At 42.8% G+C, this 14,459-nt stretch overlaps 1 protein-coding gene across 1 annotated transcript in view; it reads right to left on the bottom strand.

Annotated features, from left to right (window-relative positions):
- Window positions 1-13,720, bottom strand: part of LOC101171307 (fibronectin type III domain-containing protein 4) — a 39,569-nt gene extending 25,849 nt beyond the window's left edge. Inside the window, exon 1 of the mRNA XM_011481297.3 lies at window positions 13,080-13,720. Within this exon, the coding sequence (XP_011479599.1) occupies window positions 13,080-13,167 (88 nt within the window). The 5' untranslated portion in view covers window positions 13,168-13,720. The remainder of the gene's footprint in view (window positions 1-13,079) is intronic.
- Window positions 13,721-14,459: the final 739 nt, after the last annotated feature.

Raw genomic sequence — 14,459 nt, forward strand, 5'->3', positions numbered from 1 at the left:
AGCACCAATCTGGCGTCAGACGTGGTGCGCTGCAGTTCAAAACGCTGAACTTTGGTCAATCGGGGACTCAGCTTTGGGCATGTGACGGTTTCAAAGACTCGATCAGTGGGTAAAATACAAATCCAAAATGCAAATGTAAAATACAAATCCAAAAGCGTTCTCGTCTCGAAACTTCCATCCATTTTCTTGACCCGCTGGGGCAGCGGGATTGCCGGAGATTGTTCTGGCAGCTGTTGGGCAAAGGTGGGGTACACCCGGCACAAGTCGGTGCGGCTGAGTAGCTCGGTTGGTAAGGTGAGCGGCCACATGCAGGAATCCAGGGTTCGATTCCCGGAGGGGAAGAAACAATGGTACTGGGGGCAATTACCATTTCAATGGCGAGCAGTTAACATCACTCAGTCCTTAGGTCCTTAGGCAAGGCCCTTAACGCTACTGCCTCCCGAGCGCAGTTCAGCTGCAGCTCACCGCTCCCCCAGGGGATGGGTCAAATGCGGAGAAGAATTTCCCCATTGAGGGATAAATAAAGTATCCGGAAAAAAAAAAAAGTTGCCAGTCTGTCGCAGGGCCCATGGGGATGAGATACACCGGCCCCCATGGGGGCTTGGGAAGGCAGCCAGGTTGGACGTCGAGCAACAAATTTGACGTACAAATCGCACTCGGTGTGACATTAAAGTTGTTATTTTGAAAGCGTTATTCTCTTTCCTGTCTTTTGTTTAATTTAGTTGAATGAAATATTTCTAGCGGTAAAAATAATCTCATTTATATGCAAATTTACAAAGTGTTGCTGATTCCATATCTTCTTAATTTTTATCGATCAAAGGGATAAATAAATACCAGCTCTAAATTATTCCAGGTTTTTGCTTCTGTTCTAACACTGATCTGCATTTTGGTTAGACGGTTTGTTTTCCCATCAGAACGTCTGAAAAAGCATCATTTAATCTTTTTCCATAACTGTTAAAGATATATTATCCTTCACACGTCTCTTTCTTTCCACAGGATCTGCCACAGACTGCCAGAGTTTGGATCGCCTCCAAAACTCGGCGAAGCGAGACCGTCAAAGTCAGGCCTTCTCCGAGGGTAACACGGCAGACGTCCCTCCCGCCCTGCAGGATGCCAGCCCGCCTGCGCAAACCCTCTGTCAGAGTCCTCAAACCAAAAAAAGCCAGCGGCTCGCTGTCACTTCCCGTCAAACAAAACGCTTGTCATTGTGACAGAGGCCATCCTGGTTCCTTCAGACCCCCGGAGAAGCCGACGTAAGCCTACGATGGTTCGAATTTTGAACCTGTTGCACGCAAAGCGTGTAGGAGGACGGAAAGAAAGCGGGTCAAGATGGTGCTGGGGTTTTATTTTTTTCATTTCAGAAAGAAAATAAGCTTCACTTGTGAGCGTATCCCTCCTCCCCTGCAGCAGCAGGTCTATTTCCTGCTAGTGTGGGTGCAGAAATTGGCAAACTGTCTGTTCTTTGACCATCTCCTGTCCAAGCGAGAAGTAATATTTGTCTGTTTTGTAATTATTTTACACTAGAAATGTGTGGAAATGCAACATGTACACGAATACATGAGTATTCACAGTATAGGTGATGCAAAAAGAGGCAAACACCGGTTTGTTTGAGATGGTTCGGTTTTTTATAACTGGCCGTGTTGATTGTTTTAGTGCCTCGGTAACCCGATCTCACAGGGACGCTTGGAACAAGCCGGAGCTCATTATCCACACATTGCTGCACATGAAACCGCTGCGTTGGAGAGCACTCAGGCATCTTCGTAGTGATGAATTCAACACAGTTTACTCAACTGAGATCAGTTTTCTAGACGGGGGAACAGATGGGAGGCAGAACCGTGCTTGTGGACTCTTGGGACGTACCGTTTTGTCGGTTCATCGTCCGCCAAAAACAGATGCACAAACGATTAGCTTGGGCTTGCTTCACACGGAGTCCCAACTTGGGTTAGCTAAATGTATTCTGTCTTAAACCAGCATAAATCAATATTTAAGGCATCTGTCAAGTTTTTTCTAAACGCCTCATGGGATGTGACACTTGCCAAGACCACCAAAACCAAACTATACTTCTGTCTTTACAGCTAAAGTCACTTGCACCGGTATGGTGGGTTGACTCCTACAGGTGCTGAGAATTTTTGGGTTGTCCAGCTCCGTGGAGGGTCGTGGAGAGGTCGTTTGAATCTTAGGGGGAGCGCAGGTGTGTCTTGCAGTTCCCCTTGATGCTTGTACGACCACCACACCAAAAGGTGTGGTAATTGTATCCTGATGTCTCCATAAGGCTAAGGTAAGTTATACACACTTGCAACTTACAGCTGCCGCACCATGTCCTTACGCCACACTCCAGTCATTGTGTGAGTACTGGCTCCTTAACAACAGGGCCTGTTGTACACATTATACACAAGTGCATGTAGGATGTCCACACAAACGACACTCTGACTGTCCAATTCGTAACCCTTGTGCTATCCTTGGCACTTTAATGTTGGGAGTTGGGTCATCTAGACCCACTAGACAGTGCTCTGAACCTTTTTTCTTCAATGATTTGTGATCTTCACTGGTGTCCATGGATTACATGAAATCTTTCCACCTTTATCCACCTTTGTCATGGTAGGGAGAACACGTCAATGTAAGGGTGAGGTCATAGGATTGCTGTTGGCTTGCATGAAATTTTATGGTTGTAGAGTACATCTTTCTACTGGCTTGCTGCGGGCGACAGGTCATAGTGAAGACTGATACAAAGTGTAGAAGATGAGACGCAGGCATGTCGTTTGAATTTTTCATTTTTTCAACTCCCTCCAAAATCCTGTGGGTTGCGAAAGATGCCCGTTAGCGGTGTTCACGTGATAAATGTGCATTCATTGCGTGAACCCTTGTGCTATCTTAGATGACCCCACCCTTACATTGACATGTTCTCCCTACCATGACAAAGGTGGATAAAGGTGGAAAGATTTCATGTAATCCATGGACACCAGTGAAGATCACAAATCATTGAAGAAAAAAGGTTCAGCGCACTGTCTAGTGGGTCTAGATGACCCCACTCCCAACGTTAAAGTGCCTAAGATGGCACAAGGGTTATAAGACACGGCACTGTTTAGTCACTGCCACGATCTGGAAGAAAATGCAAACCTGCTGCTGAGAGAAAATAGGTAAGAAGGTTGAAAAGTCAACCAAGAACCACCAAAAAGCAGATGTCCGTCTTTTATGATACATGCGTGATAATTCACAAGTGTTTTTGTGTTGGTCGTTCGTCGACGTGCGCACGTCTGTTGATGGTTTCAGCCGACGGGTCTTTACATGAATACAATTATGCAATTATTTCGTAAATCTTACGGAATTGTGCATAATTTTTGCAAGATGCATGGGCAAATTTGCATCTTTCCACGGCCTTTCCACGTATGTCTAACAGACTTTTCACGCATGAACCACCGATGTATAACTTTTACAGCGCAAACACCACAATAAAGTTACATAATTGATGCATAAATCACTAATGAACTGCATATAGTTAGCGCTATTGTCACGCGTGGTTCATGTGTTTTTCTGACTCAGTACGTGTTCTTTGCGTGGTTTATTTGTACTTCTGCCTTGGTTTTAGCCCGGTTCATTCGCGATCCATCTGTGAAAAATTCATGTGAAGACCACAACTTTTCTCACTTTTTCCAAGTATGACCAATTTTTCATCAGTGTAATATGCGTAAAATGTATGCAGTGGCTGTAGGAGACGACGGCCTGTAGATGTTGATGCAGAACATGGCAGGAAAAAAAAGGATGTTTTTGACGCCCCCGCATTGGAAGGAAAAGACAACCGTAATGAGATCAGCTGTCGGAAAAATTGTGGCGTTTAGTATCTGAGGGGGATAAATCGCATGACAGCGAACGCCTTCAGTTTGCCACGGAGCACAATAACCCGACCGTGGCACTTGTAACCGGAAAATCCCGCCGTCTGTTGCGCTTTTGCCTAGATGGTGGTTTTCTGTAAACAATGGGTATTTTTGGGAATGAGGGCGGAGGAAAGTGTCAGACGGGGCCCGAATGTGTCGCCTTGGGAGGGTTTTATGGAGCAAAGAAGGACATGTAGACATGTGTAGACATAAAGCAAGCAAGCAGAAGGAATACTCTCCACCTACACTCGCTCTCTAGAGACCAAAAACACTCCATGTCTCACTCATTGACACCCCCCTCCACCCCCTCCTCCCTCCATTCTCATAATGTTACGCCTGCTAAATCCAACCTGCTTTCATCTGCAACGACGCGCTGAATAGGACTTCTGCAATTACTCCAGGAGAGGAGATGAGAGGGGGAGAGGCTTAGATGGAGTCAGGAAGACAAAGGGTGGAAAGAGTTGGATATGAGGGGTGGATGAAATGCGACAGGGGGAGAGAGCGAGGGCTAAACGAGGAAGAAGAGATGGAGAGAGTAATTATAAACGACACAAATCAAGACAAGACCATACTCCCTTTTTCTGGTCTTGAGGAGGAAAAGATGGATGAAGGTCAAAGACAGATGGGTGGACTGAGAGGGAACAGAGTGGAGGGAAGAGAAAAAGTGGATATTGACTGAAGGATGAAAACTAACAGATCAGATGGTAGTCAGAGCACACACTGTTCCTAAAGAGTCCAGTTTGTTCCTCATTTTTCATCATTTGTTCTTCACCTTATTTCAAAATTTGCAGGCATTTGAAGCCTTTCGTCAAAAGAACAAACGTTTACTGTATTTCCCGCACGATTAAAAGCCTTCATTTTGTTTTTTTATTAATATGTCTTATACTGCGATTTTAATGTTACATTCACACCGCCCTAAAAAACGTACGTTCAAGCGACCACTTCCGATGAAAAGTCTATGTAAACGTGCGTAAATGGGTGTTTCAGTCTTCTGCGTTCAAAACTCTTGCGTTGACGCAAGCTTATTTTTGGGCTCTACGTAGAAAAATGCGCGGGTATTGAACGCACGTCGAAAGATACCAGTTGAACTTTGACGGGGACTCAGATCTGATGGTGAAGTGTCAACTGTTTGAAAATTGGTCATGAAGGAGAAATTAATTTTTCCTGACCAGAAATGTGGATTGAGCCAGAAGGGTTAGCTAAGTGCTTTGATGAATTAAAAAAAAAGTGTGAGGTAGCGGGAAAAAAAAGCTCAGATCTGAATGAATGGCTCAATCATGTGTAAAATTGTGAAAACAAATCTGATGAATGATAATTAAGAACTTCAATGGACACCTTAGATTGAACATAGTGTAACACGTTTGGTGGGAAAAAAATATTAATTTTTACCCAAAATTATCTCTAGAGCACAGAACATGACAAAGAAAGCTGGAAAAAAGCTATCTTAATTTAACTGACCCAAATAGAAACTAAACCAGTCAAAACATTGCACATGTTTTGGTGGGAAATAGAAATAGTCAATTCTTGTAACATTCTCTTTTTTTAGTTTTTTATTGTGCACTATTGTCTATTATTTTTAATGGGTCTATATGATGAATAGTGATAGGGAATTCTTACCCAAAACTATCTCTGGCTCAACTGCACCGAACAGAACCAAAGCTAGCTAACGTGATTGGATATGAGTTAGCTTAATTCAACTTACCCACATTAAACCTAAACAATTCAAAACATTGCTATTATGTAAAAAAAAAAAAATCTGTAGCACAACACCACAGAACAAGGCTAGCTAACATAACTGAAAAAAAAAAAACTAGCTTACTTTACCTGACTCTGATCGAAACTAAACTACTCACAACATTCCACGTCTTTGCTGTGATGTACACAAAAAGGTCGATTAAATTCTTACCCAAAACTATCTGTAGTTCAATAACACAGAACATAACTAAAGCAAACAAGATAACTAAAAAAAAAGCTAGCTTAAAAAATTAGCCAAAACTGACACAGATTTACTTGTTTTGTCAAAACACAAAAGCTATTTACAGTGTTGACCAAATCCAGGTGTGCAGTAACTGAACCTTCTTCCACAACATCTGAAGATGAACTTCAACTTCACTTAATCAAAATTATTAGTACAGTATATGCACCAAACACAACTAGACTAATACAATTTAGAGCCTGAAACTAGTTACCAATCGTTCATAAAGGCCAAAAAACTATTCGTACGAGTTTGTTTTGGAGAGAGAACGCTCCACATTTTAGTAACTTTTTGTAAATTTTAAAGTCGTACGACCTTGAAATCCAAAGACAGAAGCACAATGACCATAACAACAACAATAAAGCGTCACGACACCTGCTGTTTACTGTCCGACTAGAGCCCGACAGATTATGAATCAGAGTGATGTAACTGTTCGCTGATAGACAGTCTAATCTGGCTAATGGCCTCCAACCGCTATGAGATGGACAGATATCTATAGACGAGCAAGAGCGCAGATGTATACACAACCTCTGCATACAGATCAGACTCACCGTCTGCTGGTAAGTGGATTATGAAATAACCGGACTCTTGGCAGACATAAACGCACACGCTCCATACTTACACAAGAGTCTCGGTGCTTGTTTGCCGTTAATATCAGGACATTCTGTGTCTCTGGAAAATGTTTCTCTTCGTATTATTTGTACAATAGAGTGGTCATTTCTTGTTTCTGGTGATATCCAGTCGTTTTGAGTCTGTTTTTCAGGTAATTGTAGTTTTCTCCTTGAGAACTTGTTTTTGTTCCAATTTCACACCCCACATTGCTCCTGCTGGTCTGTTTAGCACCTTGCACGGCAGCTCTGCCACCGTCAGTGTGAATTGTTTGGGTAAAGGCTTTAAAGACTGTAGAGAGGCGCTTCACAAGTGTACATATCAACCATTGATAGTATTTGATTCTTTTAGACTCAATTTGTGTGTCATTTTGTGTCTTGAGCTGTAATTGGCTGTGGTGCACTGGTAGTGGTTTAGTTATGATCAGAAGATCGCAGGTACAGATCCCACATTTCCCAACTATGTGTCGTAGTGTCCTTGGGCACGACATTAACCTCACATTGCTCCTAATGGTTAGAGGTGTGGGAATTCATGAATGGAACTGTGACTGTAAAGCACTTTGGACCTTAAAGGCCCACACCGATCATGTTTTGGCCTATTTCAAAGGCGTTCCCAGTGGTCTTTTCAATAAGGTAATGCAGTTTTAAATTAAAAAAGAAAATAAACCTGTCGCTTTTGCTAAAGTCTCTTATACACATTTTAGTAACTTTTTGTAAATTTACAATCTCTTATACAACTATATACAACTGATGGGGAGGCATTGGCAGAATCTTCAAGATTTTCTGTCACTGCCCGATTTTTTTCTTTTTTTTAAATCGTTGGCATGGTCATGAATGTAGACATCGTGTCGTCAGGCGAGAATGACGTCATTACGAATACTAGTGGCCACATGGAGGTTGGCTGGATTGCCATCTGGGAGCTTTTCCGATTTGACATTGTGTAAATGTCTCTGGACGGTGGCCGACCATATCAAGTGCCACCGGCCGCTAGCCGTCCGGTAGCCCAGGGGTATTTAAAAAGCGGCGCACATTATAAGTTTTAGACAACACACCTCCCAAGAACCCAGCAAGGGGCTAAGCCCCAGCACCCAAAGCGAAGGTCCAAGTGGTCCAAACACAGCAGGACGCCAATCTGCTTGGGATCGCCAGATTGACGTCCCGTCATCGCCGGGCTCTCATTGATAGCCATAACTGAGGGCTGGTGTTGCTACTATAAGCTTTCTACCAATTAGACGGTGGCAGTGGGACAGCAGCACGGGGGCAGGGAGGAGGCTAGAGGGGAGTTGGGGAGCCTCCTATCAGTCAATTATCACATTGCTGCCATCCAGCCGTACACTTTTGATCCAGATTCCAGTTCAAACGAGGAAAACAAAGGCGTAAAGACATATTTTTATATGTAAATATCTATCTATCTATCTATCCATCTATCCATCTATCCATCTATCCATCTATCCATCTATCCATCCATCCATCCATCCATCCATCCATCCACAAATATGTCTTCCATCATCAGAAAAATGCTACAATTTTTTTTTATCGACGTGGGGTTAAGGCTTGATAGAAAGTCTACCCCCTTTGCGTTAATTTTTCATTACGTGTGGTACATATGTACATCTTTTAAACTGCTGTCACCTTTAAAGACATTTGCCGTTTGACATTAATAATTCTCCTTAAGATCATTTGGCTGTCCCTGCAGGTCCCCATGGGGACACAAGACGATTCATAATTAAAAGGAAAGGTTAAGGGTCACCTAACAGACCCATTAGGATGTGCTGTGTTTAAACTGAATTCATTAAAACATCAGCTGTTGGTTTAGAACTGCCATTTGTCCCAAGATGGTCAAATTAAATCAGGGCCCACAATGACACTACAGACAGAAATCGTGCTGGACGACACCGAGTGGAGCGTTAACACGAACACGCAAAGGGGAGATTAGGAAAGGCCTCCCAGCAGGGATGAGAAATGACTTTACCCCGCTGCGTTTCAATGCAGGCCTCCCGCGTCTACAGCGACACGGTTGCATTTCTATGATTCACTTTCCCTACCTGCCCATCGACCTCTTTACCGCAGCTTTCATTACCAAACGCTCAAGCCCCCCCCCGCTGCGCTGTGGCGGCGAGATGCAGCACAGAAAGGTCCAAACGGACCCTCCTGCTGTCTGAAGAAGACGTCCTTCTTGTGCGTCCACATTTGTACATTTATAAATAAATGCCGTCCTTTTAAAAGTAGCTGCTCCCAGAAATCTGGAGTCGCTGCAGAAGATCGGCACTAGTCAGGCATACACTGGGAATCTTTCTGAAAGATTTCAAACTTGAAAATGAAATGACAGCTGGACAGACCGGGGTAAAACCGCTACACACACTCTGTCATAAGGCCAATGCCACAATGTACACAAAAAAAACATTGTTCATCAAGAAAAATACTTCCAACAACTATTTAAGGTAGCATCTTGAATAAAGTGGTTAAATGTTTTGATCAGACATTAAGCTAGCGTTTAGATTTGATGGTCGATCTTATTTGCATTTTATTCACTTTAAAGGTGTGATAAAAGGTTAATAATAAAAGAGAAGATTGATATAATAAATTATGAGGAATTTATCAGGTATAACACAAAAAATTTAAGCAAAAATAAAAATTGAAAGGAAAGCTCAACGCTAAAACTAAAAATGCCAAAAGTGCTAAAGCTAAATGCTTAAGATAAAAATGGTAGAACTGAGTGCTAAGGCTAAAGTTCAAAGCTAAAACTATTATAAGTAAGTGCTTCAGCTTAGTGCCCAAGCTAAAAGTATTAGAAGTAAGTGCTCAGGCTAACTGCGTAGGCAAAAAATGCCAGGAGTGGGTGCTAAAAACTAAATGCTAAAGCCATAAATGCTAGTATAAATGCTAAAGTTAAATGCTAAAGCAAAAAATGCTAGAAGTAGATGCTAAAGCTAAATGCTTAAGCAGAAAAATGCTAAAAGTAAGTGCTAAAGCTAAATGCTAAAGCAAATAAATCCCATTTGTAATTTCGAAAGCTAAATGCTAAAGCTTAAATGCTAAAGCTTAAATGCTAGTTGTAAATGCTAAAGTTAAATGCTAAAGCAAAAAATGCTAGAAGTAGATGCTAAAGCTAAATGCTTAAGCAGAAAAATGCTAAATGTAAGTGCTAAAGCTAAATGCTAAAGCAAATAAATCCCATTTGTAATTTCGAAAGCTAAATGCCAAAGCTAAAAAGCTAAATGCTAGAGGAGTTATGAGCTAAAGCCAAAATATAAAGCTAAACGCTAAAAGTAAATGCCAAAGCTAACTGCTAGTTGTTCACGATAAAGCTAAATGCTGCAGGTATACGCTAAAGTTTGCCAAAATTCTAATTTCGGAAAACTCATTAGGAGTGTCATAGTGGCAACGGCAACACCATGTGAAAAGTTCTGTACTTTAACAATGGGAGAATGATTTGCCAGTTCTGAAGAATTTTCTAAAGTTCAAATTTGGATCTGGGAGAATTAGGTTTGGAGGGGAAAATTAGGTTTCTTTTACTAAAACATCCTTCAGCTTGTGAAACTGGTTTGTCAAACTGATGGGCCATTTGACTTCTGAAGTGTAACTTGATTGGTACCTAGCTGGATGTTGCAGCCCAGATCATATCATATAAATAAGTTAGTGACTAGTTATAGGTGATGCATTATTAAGAATTCAGAGAAATTGTATTTCTCCACATTGGAACTCATCAATTATTTAAAAGAAATATCTTTTTTTTTTGCCCCACAGCTACAGCCTTCTTGAACTCCATCATTCCGTGATCGTACCTGTTGCTGAAAATCAATTCGCCACAACATGATCAACATTGGCTTGATTTAGTTATGACCCTGTGAGGAAAGAGCTTGTGTTTTTCTCTTTTTCATGACTGAAAACCTGCTAAGGCGAGACCGCGAGCTGTAGCTCTGACGAGATCCTTCTGACACCAGCGGAGGCGGTTAAAGCGGTGTGGGAGGATAGAAAAGGTTCACATCATTGCATAAATCAATGCAGAGCCTAGCGAGCGCTGATTAGCCACCTCTTGTTATCCAGCCAAAGACGAGGTGGGGGTTGATTCAGTGTCCCCTGCCAAAAGACTCCTTTGCATTAAAGCCTGTGTTGATCGTGGAGGGGAGCGGGAAGCCGGTGATTTAAGCGACCGCTAATTAAGTAGACCTGACGAGGGAGGAGGGGCTGCTTTCAAATTTCCAATTCACTGATAGGCTTTCCATTTAGACGGGGATGCTTTTACAACCGCTCTGTATCCACAAGACGTACGACGCGCAAACAAATCAAACAAGGTGGACTAGAAAAAGTACTGCGCTAATGTAAAAGCTGCACTCCCGTCATGTACTTCGTGGCGCCGGATGATGAAAAGCCTCGAGGGAAAAATCTCTCTGATGCGCAAGTGAAGACGTAAACACTTTGCACTTTAATTAATGGCCACCTTTTAAATATGGCCGACATTTGAGAATTCAAAATAAATCAGAAAATTTCCTGTGTAGACAATATGTTGCTATGTTGTTGCTCCACAAAAGAGGTAAAAATGCTAACATTCTAAGCATACAATTCACTTTAACATCATTTTCTAAGGTTAACAATTAAAATGTACTTTTTTGGACACTTTTTTTCTCTGTGCTGTCAGGAACAGTAGCCATAAAACCTCATTAGAGGTGAAAACAAGCTTCAGGGAAGTTTGACCCCCAACCCTGACCTCACCAATCAGCTGTGCCTGGTACTATTTAAATGTGTATCAATCGGTAGACAGCCTTTGCATTTTGGTGTATTTTTGCTAATATTTAACAACCGAGCTTTGGCTCCACTGTTTACTTTCTTTCATTACCGTAACTCTACAACCAATTTAGTTGTTAACGTGAATCCAGTGGATTCTAAAGCGGAGAAAGGCAGCCGTTAGCTGATATGTAAAACTTTACAGTAGTGAAGTGCTAGCGCAATCACATAACTGTTGATTCTGTCGCAGAGAAAAGCGACTCTGCAGAATTAACTTTACAGTCGTCGCGAGTTGCTTATCCGTGCAAAGCCGATATACAAAGCTGCTTTTCTCCACATCAGAATCGGCTGATTCAGATTGAACGCGTAAACATAAATATGGTAGGTCGAAGTGTTATTTAGGCGTCACTGATGACAATAATTTAGACAGCTTTTTGTGCCGATTTTGATATATAATTGTTCAAAAGTAAGTGTTCTGATATTTTTGACACACTATGTTTTTGCTGTTTGTAATAGTAGCCATGCAAACTCATTATAATTTAATAACAACCTTGCGCAAAAAAGCTGAGCAGACAGATCAGAGCTGAAGACCTCTTGTGACACACAAGGTGTATATTTATATAAACCCCTTTTGTAATTTATGCTAAACTTTATTTTAAATGTACTACATTTGTCTCCTTTTATGTTTTTTTTGTTGTTGAACAGGAAGGAAAAATAAGAAGAGAAATGAAGGGAGGGATGTTGGAGCCAAGTGGTGGTGCAACACACAATAAGAGCTGGAAGATGATGATCATTACTGTCTGGTGTAAATGTTAGCAAAGGGGCGGGGCCTGTCCACACATGTACATCAGTGTTACAAACATTCTTGTTGGCTCGAAAAATCTTCCCATACAATCATGTCAACATGTACTCAACACAACTACAGTTCACACGCACATATGCATACAAACCAACACAAGGCAAGTCTTTCATTCTGTCAAACACAATATTAGTGCAAAGGTGCGCTGACACCTGTGCTCAGGTGGGGGTTTATGTTCTGCTGAGGTGGATGATAGAATGCCAAAAGAGGGAGATTGCCCGGTTGTCCCCACACCAAGACCCCCGCCCAAGCGGTAGCGGTCGCCAGGGCCCCCCGACGCCGGCAGATATAGGGAGTCCGCCCGCCAAGAGACCCTAAATGTCTACGGTGCTATTAAAACCGAGAGGGGAGGGGCCCAATTCCATGCGACAACCATGAGAGGAGCCCCCCCCCCCAAAAAAAGGCGCGTTCGCAGGCTCACCCCTAAAAAGTGGTTGAATGAGGAAAGAGGGTAGGTCGGGACCAGCTGGAAGACTGACCCCCGATTGGTGAAACAACTGTTCCCCCCTTCGTTGGGCCCCGGTCTCCCCATCCCAGGGGCCCTATCGCAAGAAGGGCCGACCCCCCAGGCCCAACGCCCCCCCCCCACCCCACACAAAAAGAGAGAAACCAAGGGGAGACATGGGATGCATGTAAATGCACTTATTTGAATAACAGAACTTTTAACATTAGTTTAAACTTAATGACCTCCAGACTTTTGACCTACTTTGCCTTCCGTACTAAAACCAGTTTAGCAATAAAATCTAATATTACTGCATATTCTATAGGCTGATTGATTGACAGATGATTTCTATGACTTAACTAGGAACATTTTGGAATGGATGTTGCTTTTCACCTAGAAATACTAGTCACTGATCGGAAAACTCACACAAATTGGGTTTTGACATGCAAAGAAATTAGCTATTAGTACACATTTATTACAAAATAAATAAAAAATAAAAATAAAAAATCTATTGGTAAAATCCTAATATTAGAGGTGTAGACCTAAAAAAACAAAGTTTGGCTGTTTTTGTGTGTTTTTTCTTCGATGCTGAACTCACTGGCTCCCACCAAGCCCGGGGTCTTCCAGCAGGCCAGCGGCAGCAGCAGCAGCAGCAGCCCGGGCTCCAGGTGGAGGTAGGCGGTCATCCCCTCCACCAGCGTCCGCCTCGACCCCTCTGCTCTTCGGCTGCCTCGTCCGCTCCTTCCCGCCGTCTCAGTGGAGGTCCGCCCGCGGGGTGACCGCCGCCTCCGCCTCAGCGCTCATCCCCGTCGCAAAACGCCGTTTCTCAGCCCAACTTCGGCAAAAGTAGGTCAGCAGGTGTTCGGCGGCGGTACCGACGCGGTCCCAACCCGTCCTGGAAAACGGAGCACGCGGCGCGCTCGTTCCCCGGGAAGCAAACAGGTAGTTCGGCTGGTTCCGGAACTCTGCCGAGGCTCCTCTGCTCCGGAATGCAGCGGGGAGGTGTCAGCCGAAAGGCGGATGAACGGGGTTCTCCCCGCGGCGGGTGGGAGGAAGGAAGGTCGCAGGAGTTAACCGCGTCGACGGAGATAATGGACGCTCGCGCTCGAGCGCGCGCGCCCCGGCTAAGCGAGTATTCGGAATCCGGAGGAAAGAAAATGTCTGATGTGCCGAAGAAGCTTCTGCGCTTTCTGCTCCACAAGAACACACTGCACTGAAATCCCGTCTTTACAAACAGCGAGGAGGAGGAGGAGGAAGGATGGGTGACACCAAATCATTACAGGGTCCAACTGTTGCTTTGGCAACGCCTCACAGCTTCACATTCACCCTTTGATTTCATTTGATCTACCTTTATTTATTTAACCAGGGAAGTTCTATTAGGATCAAAAATCTATTTTAACTCTCATTTGCAATTTCTTCAATCAACCAGCACATCAATCAATCAATCAATCAATCAGTCAATCAGTCACTCAGTCAAGCAACCAACCAACCAATCAATCAGTAGGCCAATCAATCAAGCAACCTATCAATCAATCAAATAAACAACCAAACAATTTAACCTTAATTTTAAATTTTTATGCCGATGATACTCAATTTTACTTATGTTTTACGTAAACCTGGTGACCATGGATTTTTAAAGAATCTCAATAGCTGCATTGCTGATATTAAAACCTGGATGGCCCAAAATTTTTTGCATTTGAATATGGACAAAACTGATGTTATTATTTTTGGTTCAGTTAAGGCCTGAAATGGTGGGCCTCAGAAATTGAAGTCTCTGTCTAAAAGTGTTTCTTCAATCTGTTGAAATCTGGGGGTGATATTTGAAACCAATTTGAATTTGGAGACACATGTTAAATCGGTGGTCAAATCTTGTTTCTGGCAAATTCATAGGTTATACAGGATAACCCCTCTCCTATCAAAAAAATGTCTTGAGATGGTGATTCACGCTTTTATTTCTTCCCGTCTGGACTATTGTAAC

Source organism: Oryzias latipes, chromosome 2 (assembly GCF_002234675.1).
Source record: "Oryzias latipes chromosome 2, ASM223467v1".
NCBI lineage: Eukaryota > Metazoa > Chordata > Actinopteri > Beloniformes > Adrianichthyidae > Oryzias > Oryzias latipes.